The sequence below is a fragment of the Pteronotus mesoamericanus genome, unplaced genomic scaffold (assembly GCF_021234165.1).
Source record: "Pteronotus mesoamericanus isolate MK-2021 breed Mesoamerican mustached bat unplaced genomic scaffold, CSHL_Meso_final contig_56, whole genome shotgun sequence".
Lineage (NCBI taxonomy): Eukaryota > Metazoa > Chordata > Mammalia > Chiroptera > Mormoopidae > Pteronotus > Pteronotus mesoamericanus.
The window spans coordinates 20,115,168-20,135,712 of NW_026555201.1; the positions used below are offsets into that span (position 1 = coordinate 20,115,168).

Here is a 20,545-nt window from a genome sequence, read left to right on the forward strand (position 1 = left end):
GAAAATAGGTTCTTTGCTAAAATAAGTTTTAGAAAGAAGTTAAACTGGTTTTCTTAGAATCTCTTAGAGCCTCTATACCAATGCACATTGAAAATGACAAATGCAGAATACAACCTTTTTGGACTACACATCCCTTTCAGGAAAAAATGATTGCGCATTTAACTCCAATATACATGCATTTATTTTTTAAATGTAGATTGTATAATTATGTAAATTCTTTTTTTATTGTTGCTCAATTACAGTTGTCCCAGTTTTCCCCCCATTGCTCTCCCCTGCAGCGCCCGCCCTGATCCCCCAGTCAGAGCATATACAAATTAAGAAATCAAAACACATTAGATGATGTCATACTTTGAAAACCTTGCTAATTGTGATGGCTTTTTGTTATCATTAGGTATTCTTAAAAGATAAAATATATACTTAGCACAGGCTAACTCTGTTTTGAAAGTGGTTTCAAATACATATTTTAAATTTTTTCTCATTTTTTTAAAGTAACCTCATTTACTACAAGAGGATTCTTCTAGGAGCACAAAGGCTGTCACCCCTGCCATTATCTTGCCATTCACCTGGGCTCGCATGATAAATATCCACAATGTCTTTGTGGGAATCTTTTGAAGCCCCATCAATTCCCCGATAGTTAGATAAAACTAGGTAATGTAGTCCATGTCCGTTCCTTTATATGCCACAGGGAACAAACGCGTGAAGTGTTATTCCTCCCTCAGAATCCTTCAGAAATAGAAAATGACTTGTCGCCAGGGTTGGCTTCCTAGGCATGCAAATCTGTGCAGGCTCACAGATCCCCATTCTCAAAAGGGCCTTGCATCTGGTTTAATGTTTGCTATCACTGTCTTGAAAACATTTTATAATTTTTAGGGAAAACAACATACATTTTCATTTTGCAGTGGGCCCTGCAAATTATGTGGCTGATTCTTGTCCAGGGGTTTTATAAGGGCTCCAATATCAATCCAACGATTAACCATTATTAAAACTCAAATTTTTTCATATTTTAGTTAGCAATAAGGATGAATAAGATGCTGATTTTCCTCTCACATGCTTCGGTGTACAAATGTGCACTAGAGATCAATGCTCTTGACATTGACCTAGATTGGTTGGCTCTCTTGAATAGAACAGAATATGGGACTGATTGGGATATGATCTCCTTCTAGAGGCTAGAGTCAGTCTTCAAATAATAAAAGCTGGAAAAATTTTTTGTCATACTCTAAAACTTTGTCAAACTGAATTTTGTAGAATGCCTGTTAAAAATTTTACACAATTTAGTGCTCAATATATGCTATAATCTTCATACATTATGCTTGTTTAACCAACAAGAGAAAAATGCTGCATTTGGGGAAGGGAGTAGAAAGAGCATGAAATTTTGGAGTTGGAGAACTGAGCTCAGAATCCAGCCCCACTAACTGCTGGCTCTGGTTTTGTGTAATTAACTTCTCTAGCGATTTTTTAAATAGCTGTATTATGCTTTTCACAAGTTTGCTGTCAGTATTAAATAACAGACAGCATGTACAACACCAAGCCTGCAGTTAGCACCCAGTGTTCAGTAAATGTCTGACAAGAATCTGCTGGGGGTCTCCTTACTGACAAGCTGGCACTCTGAAGTTCTCTTTCACCAACTTCATTTCCAGGAGTTTTACTCTTTACTGTCCTTTCTCTGTGATGAAAAAAAAGAAAAGAAAGAAAGAAAAAGGAAAATGAGAAAAGACTTCTGATCAAGATGGCAGCATAGGTAAACACAGCTCACCTCCTTGCACAACCACATCAAAATTATGACTAAAATATAGAGCAACCATCACTCAGAACCACTAGAAATTGAGTTGAATGGAAGTCTGACGGAGCAAGGAGTCTAAGCCCCACACCGGGCCACCCAGCCCAGGGTTCCAGTGCCAGGAAGATAAGTCCCCATAACTTCTGTCTACAAAAACCAGTGGAGATCGAATCAGGGAAAGAAACATCTAGAGTCCCAAGCAGTTCCTCTTAAATAACCCACACATGGACTGACTCAGACACACCTTCTCTGAGCTCCAGCACCAGGGTAGCAGCTTGAAAGACACCAGTGGCATATAGGCTGAAGTGTCTGGCATCAAATCAAGAGCTGCAGGATAGCTATCTACCAGACAAGAAGTTGGACAGAGGCCATTGTCCCTTTTCTGAGCCATCCCTACACAGAGCTGGCAGGCAGGTGCCATATCTGAGACTCCATCGACCTGGCTAACACTGCTTGCCACACCCTTCAGATCCCCTGAGATTACTTTCCACAAAATTTACAGCCCCACCCAAACTGTTAACCATGACTTTTCCTTATCAGTAGCTGGTCTTGGCTCATGCTTCACAACTTCCTATACCCTATCAAATAAGCAACAGCTGACCTCAATAAGTACCCACCCCAGTACCTCATGCTAAGCAACCCCATGCATGGGACTAGCAGCAGCCAGCGTAGGTTCACAGCTTGGCTTCACCTGAGAATATCTAAGCCCAGTAGGAGCCACCTCAGATTGCTTTATAGCTCAGGCAGGGTAGCCCCATCAGAACACAGGTGGGAGTTGAACTTGGCCTGCACCACCAAGGAAACCCCTAAGCCTGTGCACCCAGTGGACAGCTACAGACTACACTGGACCACCACCCTGCCCCTGCACCAATGATCTTCCATTGAGGGCAGAGGTTAGTGGTCAGTGGCCACAGCCAGTCTTGGAAGCTGACTAGCCTAGATAAATCCCTCCCATTTATCTGCCAACAGGATTCAAGGCTCCACTACAAGAGGAGGGTATGCTCAGCCCATATGAAAGGTGCACCTCGATAGGGGAGGCTGTGCCACTGGACCCTACGGGACACCTACTGCATTAGGCCATGCTACCAAGACAGGGAGTCATAGCAGTTCTATCTAATAAATAGAAACAAATAGAGGGATGCTGCCAAAACTAGGAGACAAAAAAAGCATGGCCCAAATGAAAGAACAGATCAAACCTCGGAAAAAGGATTAAATGAAATTAAGATTCAGAGTTCAAAACACTGGTTTATATGGCTTCTCAAAGAATTTAGTGAGGACCTCAACAGCATAAAAAAGATCCAGTCAGAAACTAAGTATACACTAATTGAAATAAAGAATAATGTACAGGGAAACAACAGTAGAGTAGATGAAGCCAAGAATCAGACCAATGACTTCAAACATAAGGAAGCAAAAACAACCAATCAGAACAACAAGAAGAAAAAAGAATCCCCCCCCAAAAAAAGGGGATAGCCTCTGGAACAACTTTGAACATTCCAACCTTCACATCATAGGGTTGCCAGAATAAGAGAAAGAGAGAGAAATTAGAAATCTATTTGAAAAAATAGTGAAAGAAAACTTCCCTAATTTGGTGAATAATAGACATGCAAGTGCAGGAAGAACACAAAGTCCCCAAATAAGATGGGTGCAAAGCGGCCCATTCCAAGACACATCATAATTAAAATGCCAAAGGTTAAAGGTAAAGAGAGAATCTTAAAAGCAGCAAGAGAAAAGCAGACAGTTACCTACAGGCGAGGTTCCTATAACTGTCAGCTGATTTCTCAAGAGAAACTTTGCAGGCTAGAAGGGACTGGCAAGAAATATTCAAAGTTATGGAAAGCAGGGACCTACAGCCAAGATTGCTGTACCCAGCAAAGCTATCATTTAGAATCAAAAGGCAGATAAAGAGCTTCCCAGACAAGAAAAAAATAAAGGAGCTCATCATCACCAAACCATTATTATATGAAATGTTAAAAGGACTTATTTAAGAAAAAGATCAAAACTATAAATAATAAAATGGCAATAAACACATATCTATGAACAATTGAATCTAAAAAAAACCTAGGCAAACAAGAAGAACTGAGACAAAATCGTGGATACTGAGAGTGCTTTGATGGTTGCCAGATAGGAGAGAGGGTGTGGGGGAATGGATGAAGAGGTGAGGGGATTAAGAAGTGCAAATAGGTAGTTACAGAATAGCCATGGGGATGTAAAGTACAGTGTAGGAATAGCCAAAGAATTTATTTACATGAACCACGGACATGAACAGTGGTGTGGGGATTGCCCGAGGGAGTGTAAGGTGCTGGGTGGAAGGGGCAAAGGGGGAAAATTGGGACAACTGTAAAAGCATAATCAATAAAATATAATTTAAAAAAATAAAAAGAAAAGAGGAAAATGATCACATCTTGGCTCCTGTCCTTACAAACCAGCATTGGCTTACACAAAGAGGTTCCTTACTTTCTTGTTGCACTTGGGAGTGATTCCAGGTTTCATAAAGAATGCCCATGTCTCAGCACATATTACAGTAGCCATAAGCAGACATGAGGAGGTTGGAACCTCAGCAAAATATTGCCACAAAATGGCACCAGAGGGGCATGGCCTCAGCCCAGAAGAGAGCTTTATCTTTCATTGTCTACGAAAAATAATTGATAGAAGCCCCAAAGGATCTGAAAGGACTTTCTGAAAGAATGCTCCGCAGTGATGTAATATCCCGAGATACTATTGGCACTTCACATGAGGGTTAATCTGGATGAGCCTCTTTCCTGCTCTGGTTCTCCTGGAAGTTTACTGATATGAACAAAGTGAAAGAAAAAAATAACTAATATATTTTGGGTGCCTATTTTTTTGTCAGGCAATCTACCTATAGTAAGTCTTTTAAATCTTACCACATAGGTTTTACAACCCCCAAGAGGAAAAGTGAACGTCAAAAATCTTAATTCTTAAGGTACAGCATATCTAGGGGAAAAAAATGGAAAGTGCACCCTTCACTGCCTCTTTGGCAATAACACACCACGGCAGAGGCATCTTGGAAAAGGCAGTGCTGCCCTGTGAGCTCAGCCTGCCCTCCTGGTGGAGTTTCCACCCATCATTCTTTCCAGTGGAGAAGATGAGATGGACACAGTCAGAAGCTTCATATGTCAGATGTGACTTTAAAATCAAATGTGATTTTTTTAAAAAAATACTAGAACTCATAAATTTAATTGATTGTTGTTTTCAAAGAAATTATAGGATGCCAATATATTTCTAACAATAATGTTATTCATTGTATGATACATATTCAAAAATACTCTCTTGGAATTACCTTGAGAAGTTTTTTTACTAGCAATGTCAATAGAATTTTCATTGCTTTATAACCACACTTCATTCCTTGCCAAAACTGAATTATGTAACTTGATCATCCACCTCACTTACAAAACTTGATCTCTAATGACTTCTGGATGGATGTTCCCCAAATGAAAGCTTTCCTTAAATGGTAAAGATTGGCTAGCTGTGAGAATTAAATGAGACTAAGTCAACAATCATTTATTACGCAACTATGACATGCCGGGCACTATTACAGGCAATGGGAATTCAGTAGTGAATATGAGAGTTATGCCCTCAGAGAATTAACATTCCGGAGATGAGATGTTTTGGGGAGCATTTGTAATCCACGAAGAAATAGATATTCCTGATAATGACCAACAATCTCTGAAGACAGTTTCAGTAAGAGGATTCATAAAGGTTTTGTGGTAGCAATAAATATAACCTCTTAAGGTAGTCACTTAGAGGACATTCTACTTAAATCAATTGGTTCTATTTGTACATTTATATATCTTAAACATTTGGTTATATTCCTTTAACATCAGGTATGTTTCTTATGTAAAAGTAAGGGTGACTTTCTCTGACTGTAACCTTAACTACCTTTGGGAAAGCCCAAACTCAGAAAGGATAACAGGTTATTGAATTATATTGAATAAACTTAAAGAACTCAGATGGTACTAAATTTAGTCCAAACATTAAGATGAACTTATTAGGAGTTCTTATCTAGAAACCGGTTTTTTGGGTATATGAATGGTCACCTGCCTTTTACCTACAAATAGAGACCTTCTTTTTGTTAGTTACTTGACAATAAGTAGGACAAATGTTTAGGTGATCGACAGAATCGTGAAACATATTTTAAATATGCTGCTGGTGTGTGATTATACTCACTCACAGATTTTGAAAGTAAATTTAGCATCTGCATTCCAAAAGTCATTCTAACAAGAAAACTGTTTATAAGAAAAATTACTCAATTAGACCTAACAGGAAAAAGGAAACTTGTAAACACATTTAAATAATCTAATTTTCCACTTTTTATAATCACAGCAAGAAAGGACATATTAACACTGTGTGTTCAATGACAAGTATTTTTAAAGAAAGTTGAAGCTCTAAGAAGCCACAGGAATTTGGAAAACCTTGAGATGGTATAAAGTCATTTACATACATGGTAAATGACGTGCTTCTGATTTAGCTATTTAACATTTGCTGAATTCAATATTAGTTTTCATTGTAACAGTATGGCTCACTGTATAAGAAGTATCTCCACCATATCTGTTTATTTAACCACTCTTTCTTTTGTGTCTAGGCACAGTATATCTTTTTACACCAATGCATTCTGGATCTCTTATCAAGTAAAGGAAGTAATCAGCCCATCTGTTTTGTTAACTATTCAGCACTTCAGAAGATGGACTCTTTGGATGCCATGGAAGGTAAACAGGGGCTGTGTGTACCAAATTTACTATTTTACTATGTGTAGTAGGAGTATTAATTTAATAATAACCATATCTTGAAAGTGTTTTAGAAGCTTGGTTGGTGCACTGATCCATTTTTTAAATTTCTAATCCAAGTTAGGAAAATAGCTTTTCTATGTGCACTATATTTTTGCCATGAAGCATTTAAATCTTTCGAAGTTGTTAACTTTAATTCTCTTTTGTGACATGTTACTTTATGTTATAGGTGATGTTGAGCTTGAATGGGAAGAAACCACCATGTAAATATTCACACCAAAGATTACAACTGGAAGATGTTTTTAAGTCCCAGGGGCCAAAATTACCCCCTCATTCTTCTGAATTGAAATGTTCGATCTTAAAGAAATCTGTATGCTTCCCTCACTGTGCCTTACCAAATACATTGACATTTTATGAATATTTGTAATAAATAGCTAATTCAGGATAGGGTTTTTTTGTTTTGTACAAAATCAATATTATGCATTTAAAATGTTTAAGAAAAGATATCCCAGAGGTTTTGGAAATCTTCCATATTTTTGGAATGAGCCAAATAGAAAATTCTTATTATAATAGCATTAATGTTTCAATGTGAATTTCCCTACGCATTGGATTTAATCTTGAACAAAGTTGTAAATGTTGATTCAGTAGTGTTATTTTGGCCTCCAGGGTGTTGACGTTTCTTGTGGATAACTTCCAGGACTGTCATAATGATCTGGACTTCCATGTACACCGCTGTGTTTTGAATCCTCTGTTTTATGAGTGCTGAGATATCATCTCATGATCTCGAACAGCTGAACAGTAACCCCTGACACTGCAGGGATTACTTAGCTTTCATACAACACACAGTAGCTCTTCGGGGACACTTAGGGCTATTGAAATTGCATTGTGATCTTTAGTTTGAAAAAACAAAGGAGAAAAATTAAACAGTGCAATTGCTTATATGAAGCTGTGGGGGATTTTTCTAGCCTGTTCTACATTTGTACATTTTCAGGCACACACTGTACCACTATATTGTATATTAAATATATAGTTAAATGTATCAGAGTAATTGTCCATTAGATATATATTCAACTGATAAACAGTTTTGAAGGTTTTCATCAGCAGAAATGTATAAAAAACAGTAATAAAAACATGTACTGTGTTGCAAGCTTGTAAACTACTGATGTGCTTCTGTGGTGCCAACAGAGATTTCCGAATAACTAAAAAAAACGGTCTTTACTTTATTCCCCAACTTTGCTTATTGAGGAATGTATTTGGTGGAACTGAAGAAAATAAATCAACCAGGTTACAGCAGATGAGATTTTTTTTAATTATTTCAACATCCTTTTTGTTAGATAGTGATGATGTACTTCAGTTTTGAACTATCAGTATATGGTATTATTTTGTCATAGATTTCAACCGAGTCATAAAAGAAAATATTATTCTATTTTTTCCAAGATAGGGATTATACCTTATGAATGTTTCTATTGGAATATAAATATAGGTAATGTGATGGCCAATAAAATTGAATTTTAAGGAATTGAGTTACTTTGCAGCATAATTTCAGAGATCCTTGTAGATATAAATTTGATTTTCTATCATATTAGGATATAATTGCTAATGACTATAATATAATAAAGTATTTATATATAAGTACAATATAATATAAATAAATTAAGATATAATTATTTCCCATGGTACTCATAGAAAACATTTTATTTAATTTTTTAAAGATTTTATTTATTAATTTTTAGAAAGAGGGTAAGGGAGAAAGAGAGGAAGAAAAACATAAATGTGAGAAAAAAAAGTTGATTGGTTGTCTCTCTTAGGTGCTCCGACCTGGGACCAAACCTATAGCCCAGGCATGTGACCTGACCTGGAATTGAACCGGTGACCTTTTGCTTTGCAGGCGATGCCCAGCCAACTTAGACACACTGGTCAGGGCTAGAGAGTAATTTTAAAATTAAATTTATTACCCAAGAAGTTAAATCCTTTAGTCTTGTATGCAGTCTTCTTCCTGTTTTTCCGGGCAAGGAAGTATAAATAAATATAATCTTCTATTGTTCCAACTAACAAATTTATTCTATAGAAAATTACAGAAAATAAGAGAGAACTCTAAAAGATTCAGGTTGGGCCCTGGCTGGTGTGGCTCAGTGGGTTGAGCACCAGTCTGTGGACCAAAGGGTCACATGTTCAATTCCCTATCAGGGCCCATGTCTGATGGGGCCAGGTCCCCAGCTGGGAGCATGCAATGTTTCTCTTGCACATCAGTCTCTTTCCCCCTCCCTTCCCCTCTCTCTAAAAAATAAATAAATAGAATCTCTAAAAAGAGAAGATTCAGGTTGGAATTAGAAGTTCTTCAGTTAGCATAGTGTGTTAGTTATTGAAAATGTGTGGCATGCCTGTGCTTATGAATGTGGGTTTTTAAATTTTGTGGAAAACAGGTAACAGCCTGTGAAAAATATTAATGACATTACTTTTTAATGTATTAAGTTATAAGAAAATAAATAGTTAAACCTGTAGGCCAGTAAATTTTCTGTAATATCCGTATAAAACAGATGTGTACATCACAGAGTATCAAGTCTGACCCATGTATATATGCATATGTGTGTATAAAACAGAGATTTAATATAAGGCCTCCTCTAAAACAGTGCTTATCAAACTTTAATGTGTATTAAAAATCACCTGAAGAGTGTGTTGAAATGCAGATTCTGTTTTAGTAGGTCTGGGGTGAAACCTAAGATTCTTCATTTCTAATAAGTACTGGAGTTTTAATATTGTTGCCTGATCTCAGACAATGCATTGGATAGAAAATCTCTAAAACACATTATACATGTTTCAAATAATTTCACATCCACCTGAAATTATTTAAAACATGTTAAAAAAACACTTGCCTTCAATATCAGCAAAGAAAATTATAACAGAGCACTTGTTAAATGTATATAACAAACTAGCTATGTTGCAAAACTATAACTGAAATTGAATTGATACTCACATATTAACGTAGCTAAATTTTCTCTTAATTATGTTGTGAAAGGGCTAGTTTATAGCCAAGTTCCATAGGTGACTACTAAGTTCAAATTAAAATAATGAGGAACATCTGTGACGCTTTTAGATCCGATTTGTCAAAATATATTGAAGCACATGTACAGTAAATGAGCAACATGTGTTTCATCTAAACCAAATGAAACCGGAGCCTCTCAGAATGGCTTGCCAAGGACAAGAGCAGCTGTGGACGTCACCTCTACTTTCATCCTGCTTTAGAACGTACAACTTTTTTCTTTCGGTTTATAGGTAAAAGGTATAATAAGTATTGAAAAAAATTATTAAATCTTTCTCTTGTCATAAGGAGATGGTGATTCACTCTCTGAGTGTGGTACCAAACACTAATTTTTTTAATGGGATTTAAGTTTAGCAATAAATTCTATAAATCCATGACATTATTATACTAAGTCCTTTTTCATGGGCTAGCTTTTAGAAAACTCATGGTGAAACATTTGATAAAGTCTGGAATACAAAGTGATCTGAAATTCTCAACTGAATATTAAAGGTAAAAATATGAAAAAATAGGTTAGAAAGCATAATCTTGGCAAAACTGCTTGCCTTCTTAGGATAAGTAATATTTTGTGGTAAATGACTTCATAAATATGCAAAGAGTTTCCATGTGGAATCAGGACTTCTATGCCCACCTGTTTATGAAGATGTTCTGAGGAACAGATTATATCACACAAATGAAAGTATTTCAAAAAGTACAATGAACTCTTCAAAGTTAATATAATCTTTTAGCCAGGCTGATAATTGTGTAATATTTATTAATAAAAATATGTCTCTACTTTTAGCACTATATTATAGTTTGTGATATTTTGTGCTATATCTGTATGTCTGTTTCACATGTAGGAACTGAAGAGAAAATTATGGCAGTTATAGTAGTTTCTGCTAAATAAGACCATTAATATTTTTATGAATAGCTAAGAGTATTCTCAAGGAATCTTTGGACTAAAATGAATAGACAGACATGAACACAAATAATATAAAACATGATCTGAAAAATAAGTCAAGAAAATTTTTGTTTCAGGTATTTTGACAGGACATTCTGAATCTGTGTCTGCAATACAGTCATTTAAGAATAAAACCATAACTTCATAGCAGGTAACAAAAGACATTATTTCTTCCTGTAACCAGATTATGATTCTAGAGTCACAAACTCACCTTACTTTGGTGTTCACTCAAAATATTCTTGGATTAGGAAGTAATTACATTAAACTATAAAATTTTTATAATAATTTTATATTCATCATCTTAATGCTTACAAAATCCCTTAAGTTCTGTATGGTCCCATATTACAGATAAATATAATAAAAGTTTAACAGCTGTACCCAAAATCATGTTTAGTAAGGGTGGGAGCTGTATATCACAATCAAGTTACTGAAGACTAATGATAAAAATAAAATTTTTAATAGCAGCAAAGAAATTAGAGACATGTTCAAGGGTACAAAGATAAGAAAATACTCTGGTTTCTATTCAAAGGCAATGCAAGCCAAAACAAATTGGAATGATAAATTCAAAGGCTGAAAGTACCTTCTAAACTTCATTAAGGACAGCTACAAAAAAGCTAGGGTTAATACCATACTTAATGGTGAATTATTAAAGGTCTTCACCCTAACGTCAAGAAAAAGGCAAAAATGCCCACCTTTACAACTTCTATTCAACATTGCACCAGTATTCCTAGCCATTACAATAAGGTGAGAAAAGAAATAAAATGAATAAAGTTTATTAAAAAAAAAAATTTTCTGAATGAGTAGAAGATATAATCATGTATGAAGAAATTCTTGAAAAATGTACCAAAGAAGAAGCTGCCAAGTATAATAAATAACTTTAAAAGGTTGCCAGATATAAGACCAAGATACAAAAATTAATTTTACTTGTACATCAATGACCATCTGGACATTGTAATTAAAAATATATTAACAATAGCACCCATAAACATGAAATACTTAAGAATAAATTTAAAATGTGTGTAAGTTCTGTATATTAAAATTAAATTGAGAAAAATTAAGAAACTCAAATAAAATTTTAAATATACATGTTCATGAACTCAAATACTTAAGATATCAATTGAATGTAGGGGGCAGGTGGGCAGGATGGGGGAGAACAGAGGGGGGAATGTGGGGATGACTATAAATGAATAATAAAATTGTTTTTAAAGATATCAATTATCTTCATATTAATATATAAATTAAACAGGATATAAGTCTTAATCTCATAAGGCTTTTGTCCCCTAGGAATCAGTGAACTGCTTTTATAATTGCTATAGAAATGGTACAAAAGGCCTAGAATAGCAAAATGATTTTTAAATAAAACAGAAGTGAATGACTTATAGTATAGCTATATAGTTTTTCTTATTAAAAGAAAAATAAAAGTCAAAAAATAAATCCACATAAAACTGGTCAACTGGTTTTCTACAAAGGTGGTAAAGCAATTAATTCAGTTGGGGAAAAGCAGTCTTTCCAATAAACAGTGTTGGAACAACAGGTGGTTTATTTGGAAAAACATGAAAATTAACTTGAAATGGAACACAGGTTTAAATGTAAAAACTAAAACTATACAGCTTATAGAAAAAAAAGACTAAGAGAAAATCCTTATAACCTTGGGACAAGCAAAGATATGAGTTCAAAAAAATAAAATAAAAAATAAAAAATTGATAAATTGTATTTCCTCAAAATTATGATCTTATGCCTTTCAAAAGGCACTATTAAGAAAATGCAAAGTCAAACCACAAAATGGGAGAATAGGAAAAAAATATTCACACTGCATGTGACAACATGTAAGTACAACTTGTGTCCAGAATATATGTATATTCACAGAATAATATATACACACACACCAATGGCCAATACGCAGAAAGGTGCTGAACACCATTAGTCATTGAGAAAATGCATATTAAAATCAGGATGAAACAATTATACCAACAGAATGATTTAAAATTTAAAGGACTATACATAGCATAATCATTTTGGAAAATAGGTTTGTGATTTCTTATGAAGTTAAATATATACCATATTACCCAGCACTGTTATTTATCCAATAAAATTAAAATATATTTCCAGAAAATATCTTCATGAAGTATTTAATATAATATTAAATATATTAATAATTTAGCAGCTTATTCATAGTAACTAAAAAATAAAAAGAGTACTAATACCCATCAACAAGAATTAATAAATAAGTTGTGGTATATTTGGACAATGAAATACAACTTGGAAATAAAATAAAAACAAAGTATTGATAGACATAGAACAGGGAAAATCCTCTAAAACATTATGCTGAATGAAATATGACAGAAGGAAGTACCAACTGTAAAAATCCAAGTGAATGAAGCTCTAGAACAGGTTAAACTAATCTATAGTGATAGAAATCAAAGTAGTGATTATCTGGAGTGGAGTATATATGGAGATTGACTGCAGGGAGCGAGAAAGCTCCTAGGGGATGGTAAGAGTGTTTGAGATCTTCATTTGTCAAAATGCTTTAAATTCTATACATACAATGCATGCATTTATCTCATGTAAATTATAAGGTTAATTTTTTAAAAACAGAAGGATACTGAAAAAATAGTTTCAAAATATTTACAATATACCATTTATATAATGTTTTTAAAATACAAATAGTGTACTTTTATGGATTCATTCATTATAGTACATATGTAAAATTATGAATGGGAAAGTAAGTGTTAATGTCAGAATTGTGGTTTCCTCTGACATGGGAGAAGTGCAGGTAGGGAGAGAGATTGTCATGCAATCAGGGATCCACAAGAGTTCAAATGCATTTGTAAATTTTGTTTTTAAAATTTGGAGTATATGTGGCAGCACAGATGGTTAAAGTTAAATAATGAGTAAAATATATTTATGATATTATTCTTTAGAGTTTTCCTTGTGTTTGAAATGTTTCATATTTTTAAAGTATGAGTAAATTTTAAACATTTACAATTTATTAAAATGACATATTTATGCATGATTTTCACAAATCTACCAGAGTGTCCTGCTCTCCTGCTTGAATGAGTGCAATACGGAGAGAAATATTTCCATACTTTTGTTACTTATTTGTTCCATTCCCAAAGCACTAACAATTGATATTTTAAATATTAAAAATAAAACTGGATACACTACAAGTGTTTTCCACAAAATTCACTGAGTTCTTATTCTCTTAATATTTATAATCAGGTGAATTACCATGGGAGACATGAGTTCACTCACTGGACCCTGGTACTGGGACACAGAGTTCCATCACTCTGAACACTCCACATTCATAAAGCTGATGCATACGAACAGGATTAACACCTACTGTTAACATCAGAGATTTTACAAATTTACTTTAAAAATTTTAAACAATAATAAAATAAATTTTATTTATTTTTAAAGAGAGGGGAAGGGGAGGAGAAGGAGAGGGAGAGAAACATTAATTACCTGTGAGAGAAACATTGATAGGTTGCTTCCCCCTTGCCCTCAACCAGGAACCTGGACAGGAACCCAGGAATGTGCCCTAATTGGGGATCAAACCAGTGACCTTTAGGTACACAGGTCAGCACTCAATCCACTGAGCCACACCAGTCAGGAATTTACATATTTACATTTTAAAGAATATACTTAAAATTGTGGTATGGATTATTTGCATAAAATATAGTTTTATTTACTGTAATTAATATAACTTTACTGAATCATTATGTGTCAGACACTTCTAAAGACATTACGAATATTAATTAATACTGACAATTCTTGGAAGTGGGTGCTACTACCTGCCTTTTACACATGAGAAAACAAAAGCAAAAACAAAGGTTAAATAACCTGTTCAAGGTTACTCATTAAGTAAATGAAAGATTCTAAACTTGAAACCACTTATCTGATTTCAAAGTCCGTGGTGTTAGTCACCACCGTACCCCACTATATTATCTAGAGACCACCAGGTTTATAACAGTATCTTTGATATTACCTGCTGAGATGTAGAACATACACTTGACCTCTAATTACTCCCATCCTCAAAACCAGAAGTTTTCTGATAGCATAAAAACTAGATGGGGTGGGGAGTGGGTGGAGGCTGGCCAAGGGGCTGGGGAGTGGGGACATCAGTAATAGTGTCAACAATAGAAATAAGTGAAAAATTAATTAATTACTTTTAAAAAGACAAATATAAGAAAATATAGACCACTTTATGCAAATTATGTCATATGCTCCACAAGCGATAATGTTAGCCTTTGAATTTAGGTATCAAATCCAATATTCTTTCAGTATTTGCTATCTCCTCCAATATATATTTTGGTCCAAACCAAACGGTATATTTTAAAATCTCTGCAACTTGTTGCCAGATTTATCTCCCTAGCTCTGAACTGATCATTTCACTGATCTGTTCAGTAGCCCTTCATTGACTATTTAATTAAACTCACAGAATATTCTTTTCCTACAGTATTACTCTTTTTTCCCAGCACTAAGCCAAACTAGAATACTTGCTGCTCACTAATACATGGCCTATTTATTTCCAATCCCATGTTTTCACTGCTACAGTTTCCTCAATAGCTCTTATCCACTGGAATCTCCCACTCACTAGATTGTCAGTTGCTTGTGAACAAGTACTACATTTTTCTCATGATTTTAACTACATAGTCTTAGCATAACATCTTACACGAGAGATAAGTCAAGCAAATGTGTTCACCTGAAAGTTTGCCTTGGCAGAAGGAAAATAATGTTGCCTATGTAAATTTGTATCAAGGAGCAAACAGACAGTGGTGGATCATAGATATATGAAGGTAGGAGAGTAAGGAAAACTGGATGCAGTCATGTGTCATTTGTTCAGGGCTATCAGTTATCTAGAATGAAGCTAAGATCTTAATAGTATGAAAAAAAATCTTTAAAAACTGAAGACCACAAAAAGGAATTCTGTACAATTGGGCAACTTATTAAAAATTAGTTCATCAAATCTTTATTTTTCGTACACTGTAGATACTTCAACAAACTGAGTTTAAGCATTTTGGAAACAGCAGAGCTAATGGCTTGTATTTTACATTGAGCATACATACACATGCACACACAAGCGTACTCACTCCCTTTCTATGAAAAGCACATAGGCCTTCAAAACATTAAAAAAATGGGACCATTTATTGAAATCCAACAAATATCAATAGCTACTGGATAGAAAAAAAATAAGTTACACAACTAAAATCCTTTTAGAGAAAATGCATTTTTCCCTCTTAAAGTGACATTATAATTACTCTTTAAGGAGACAAAAATGAGTTTAACACATTTTTTAAAAAGACTTTACCAAAACTAATTAAACTAAAAAGGGTGAGGAGGTTTTAGAGGAGACTTGGAAAAAGATATCCCACAGGGGTGAGGCAGGTCTAGAGTTAGTGGCCAATGTGCACATGCGCAGAAGCGGACATTAGGTCCAGAGAGGACACAAGCAACAGGTGGCAAACCAGGCCAGGAGGACACATGAGGGTGGACTAGTAAGAGGTAGCATATCATAACAGGCAGGTGGAGCAAGGCTAAAGAGAATCCAAGAACTGGCCCGTGCAGATCCAAAAAAAGCCAGAGGCAGGGAAGTGGGTCAGCAGGAAACAGGGTCCTACTCTCCAACAAGACACAGAGGTGGCTTACTTCCTCACTTCCTAAATGGAGATCCCTCATTTCCTAAAGGTAGATAAATCAATGGATGGATAGATAGATGATAGATTAGATAGATAGATGATAGATAGGTGATAGATAGATAGATAGATAGATAGATAGCAGATAGACATATATCTATCTCTGTATATTTCTCCTACACAGTGCTTAAGAATCCTAAATAAATGTTAACTGAATAAATGAATGAACAAGCACTTTAAATAGGAAGAGTGCTAGAAAAATTTTAGAGGCAAAAAATATCAAGATCAGGTGCCAAAAAATGTATTACCACTAATATAACCAAAGCAAGAATACCAAAAACAAAAATAACAAGAAAAATTAAAATTGCCATTATTTGGTACAAAAAATATTGCATACCTAGAAAATACAAATAAGTAGACTGAAAAACTCTATAAGTAAAAATTTGGACCTTTATAAGTAACAAGTTCTTTAATATAGATGACTATAAAATAAACAAAAACCATAAACAACCAATAAATTAATCAGTAGATATAATGGGAAAAAATTGTTCATTGATAATGTCAAAATGTTCTAAAAAACTGAGAGTAATGAGAGGGAAGGAAGGAACGGGGGTAACAGGGAAAAGAAGGGGGAAGGTCACTATCAAGGAGCATGTATAAAGGACCCATGGACAAAGCCAAAGCAGGGAAGGATTGAGGGTGGGAGGTCGTGGGGTGTAGCCGGGGAAAGTGGTGGCAGGAAAATGGAGACAAATGCATTTGAACAATTTAAAAAAATCATTAAATTGTAAAAAAAAAAAAAATTGCTAAAATTAAAAACCAACCATACCAAAAATAAAAAGTTATAAAATAGTAGGAGGTTATACTTATAGGGCATATCTGAAAAAAACTGTAATACAGAGAAATCCAAAACTTGATTAATTTTTTGGTATGGGAAACCTATTATAAAGAACATGTTTCTTCTCAAATTACTTCATAGGTTTAATATGCCAATTTAAAAATCTTAAAAGTATTAGATTATATCAAATTAATCAAAAATGCTTACCTTTATCTGGAAGAATAAGCAACTGAGAAATATTTAAAAAATTTTTTTGAGTAATAAGTATGATGAGAGGAAAACCTCCTTTTCATATATTAAAATGTTTTATTATCTAAATCAGTTAAAGTGTATTACTTGTATGAGAAGCAACACCTCAATGAAAGAGACAAGTTTTTCTAACACAGACCATGTTATAAGATTTTAGTATGTCAGTAAGAAAATATGACCCACCAATGGCGAAAAGATACGTTATTCAATAAATGATGTCGGGTAATTGGCTGCTAGGAAAAAGACAACATCATGTTAAATTTAACTCTCACCAAAAATCAAAATGAATTTGAAAGAGAGTAAATCTTTGTGTGTTTCATGGCCTGGTTTCCCTTTAAAAACAAGAAAGAATTTTGCCTTCTTGGGTCACTTACCCAATTTCTAATGGCCAGTGGGACCTACTACCCCATGGGAGACATTTATATTTTCTCCGCAATTTATAAAAATTCAAAGAGGTATTCCCATAAACAAAACCTGAAGTTTAGACTAGTAGGCTACTTTATGTAACTTTACTACCCAGTTCAACAAATTCAATTAAAGTAGCATATAACATAATCCCTTGTCATTAGGAAAGATCTTATTCACATAACAATTTTGTAGATAATAGTAGTTTATCATTTGGAGCAAGCCAGCTGGTTCTTTGTTCCCACAATCCTCATCTCTGTACATGTATCAGGAAAAAACTCAGTTTAATTAGAAAGCCCATCCTCACTCTAAACTCTGGGAAGAATTTAGTCCCTATCTAGGGAATTTTAAGGTATATTTCTTCAATACTTCTGGGTCAGCATCCAGAGAACTTTGTTACAAATGTCCAGGTCAGAGGATAACTATCATTAACCATTTGGAGTACTGATTTCTTTTTTTTTTTCCCCCTAATCTTGGTCACTAAAAGAAATGTATCATGATTTCATGACAATACTTAATAATTAATTGATGAGTTTATGACATTGGCTAGAAATATCACCATTTTGCTTTCAAAGTTTGGGCTTGAATTATATATAATTTACAAAAAAAATTAATGTGAAGCCATTCAAAAATCTTCAAAATTAAGTCAGTTGAAAGAAAAGGCCTACTCTACTCAGTGTTTCATCATCATGGGTTCTTTTCCAAGAAGTTTATTGAAGTCTGATTATTTCAATAGCACTTTATAAAGATTACTGTGATCATTTCAAAGTCCTCTTATAAAATGGGCTACCTAGTAGGTAACATTTAAGAGAAGATATTTTTAAAATGAGGATTAACTGGACTACAAATTGTTTTACAAAATTATATTAAGGTAAGTTAAAATATTTTGTTTACTATAAAGCTAAGACTTTATACAGAAGACAGTTGAAGGATACAAAGAGGGGAGGTAAGGATTACTGTTCCCAATGCTGGGTTCCGTACTATTCTTACAACCTCCAGGTACCCAGGAAAGCCTGAACCAGCAGGGTTCAAGAGGTAAAAAGGTAGCAACACAGATCAGCTTCTAGAGGGTGTCGAGAAGAGCACCCAAAGTAAGGTAAACACATACCCAAGGCTCTCCCTCCCGGGGCCAGCTGCACGAAATGGGGACTCATTGACAGCGAGATCAGGAACAGGTAACCCACCAATACTTTTTTTAAAAATAAAATAAAGGAAAAGGAAAAAAAGAAAGCACTAAATGAAGATATGTGCTTTACCTTAAGGACTTTCATGTCAATCTAGTAGTGCTAAGCATATTAAATAATTACAAATTATTTTTCAAAATGTGATTTTTTTATCCCACAGGATAAATTTTTTAATTTTTATATTTCAATTGCAGTTTACATTCAGTATTATTTTGTATTAGTTTCAGGTGTAAAGCACAATGGTTAGGCCACTATAAACCTTGCAGCGTTCTCCCCCCCCCCCCCACATTATCTTCAGTACCCACCTGGCACCGCACGTAGTTATTACACTATTATTGACTGTATTCCCTGCGCTGCAGTTTACATCCCTGGGACTGCAGAGGAGGGTATTATGCTCAGTGAAATAAGTCGGAGAAAGGCAAACACCATATGATTTCACATGTATGTGGAATCTAAAGAACGAAATAAATGAACAAACAAAATAAAAAGAGACTCAGGTACAGAGAACAGACAGAGGGTTGCCAGAGGGGAAGGGGGTTTGTGGGGCTGGACAAAAAAGGTAAAGGGATTAAGAACCATAAAACGTAATTTCTTAAGGAGTTGATTTACAGCGCTCTAGTTTGAATTCAGAATGATTTCACAACCCTACTTCTCCCTTTTCCAGCCTTTCTTTTCCCTCTCTCCTTTCTCCCTCTTTTCTTCCCTGCTTCACTTCCTGTCCTCTCTCCTCTCTCTCTCTTATTTGCCTTTTTTTGCCTTTTTTCTAGAGAGACTATTATTTAAAACCCCAGAGCCCGAGAAAAATCATGTTGCCCACTTCTGAAGGTAGAGCTAAATTACTGCACCCTCAGGAAATCTCACACTAATCTTATAAGATTTTATAAGATCATGCTTCATTTTTTCCTGTGGCTGAAGTTATTGCTAAGATAATGTATTTATAAACTCTTTAAGTAACACACCACTGCCAAAAATAGTATTATAGTATTATCATATGTCCAAAAGCTGATTTTAATCATCTCTTTAATCTTCAAAAGATAACTTATTCCATGGAGAAGACTGGGATTTTCTTCAAAGTCAGGGAAAAAAAATCTTTTCTGGTGAATTGAAGTAGCTAAGATTAAAGAAAAAGAAATCTCTTATGGGAGTTTTAGAAAGCTATATAAAATACCAAACCCTCAAAGAAGTAAAAATAAAGTTGGAAACCTAAGAAGTCTAGCTATCATAGAATCATATATAGAACATTAAGAAATTAGTATCTTGAAGTTACTCAGTTCTTTAAAAGAAAGTACTATTTTAAGGCTATTACATCATGATATATTACAAAATCTAAAAACTCAAACCACATTAATTGATCTGAATAAAGTGATAAAAATATAAAAACAATCACATAGCACTTATTATACATATTATTTTTAAGCATAATAAAAACAACAAAATTACTATCTTTTGCCGACTTCAAATACAAAAATTTCCAGGAGGAACAGAACAGATTGGTAAAGTGCAGAGCAACCCTTGAAACTTGCATTCTTTCTTCATGAGGTGATGTTTCTCAGTAACCCCAAACAAAAACTGACACGCAAGAAAAGAGCTTTTGCCATGGAAAAGTCATACCACACCCAGTCTAACTTCATTTTATCACAAAACAAATATACTTATCTACAGCCAGTCCTTTTATTATTCATTTTTTATGCTCTTAAACTCTCAAAATCCTGGGGTTTTCCAGTCAAGAATAAAAATTAG

The 20,545-nt window shown here is 34.4% G+C and overlaps 1 protein-coding gene and 1 long non-coding RNA gene across 2 annotated transcripts in view; one reads left to right on the top strand and one right to left on the bottom strand.

The window, feature by feature from the left end:
• The window catches only part of PTPRQ (protein tyrosine phosphatase receptor type Q), a 204,787-nt gene extending 198,001 nt beyond the window's left edge, over positions 1–6,786 (top strand). The window contains exons 44-45 of the mRNA XM_054580156.1: positions 6,378–6,501; positions 6,749–6,786. Coding sequence (XP_054436131.1) covers positions 6,378–6,501; positions 6,749–6,786 — 162 coding nt within the window. The remainder of the gene's footprint in view (positions 1–6,377; positions 6,502–6,748) is intronic.
• LOC129075915 (uncharacterized) overlaps positions 179–20,545 on the bottom strand; it is a 31,035-nt gene continuing 10,668 nt past the window's right edge. Inside the window, exon 3 of the long non-coding RNA XR_008529682.1 lies at positions 179–1,663. This is a non-coding gene — a long non-coding RNA (uncharacterized LOC129075915). The remainder of the gene's footprint in view (positions 1,664–20,545) is intronic.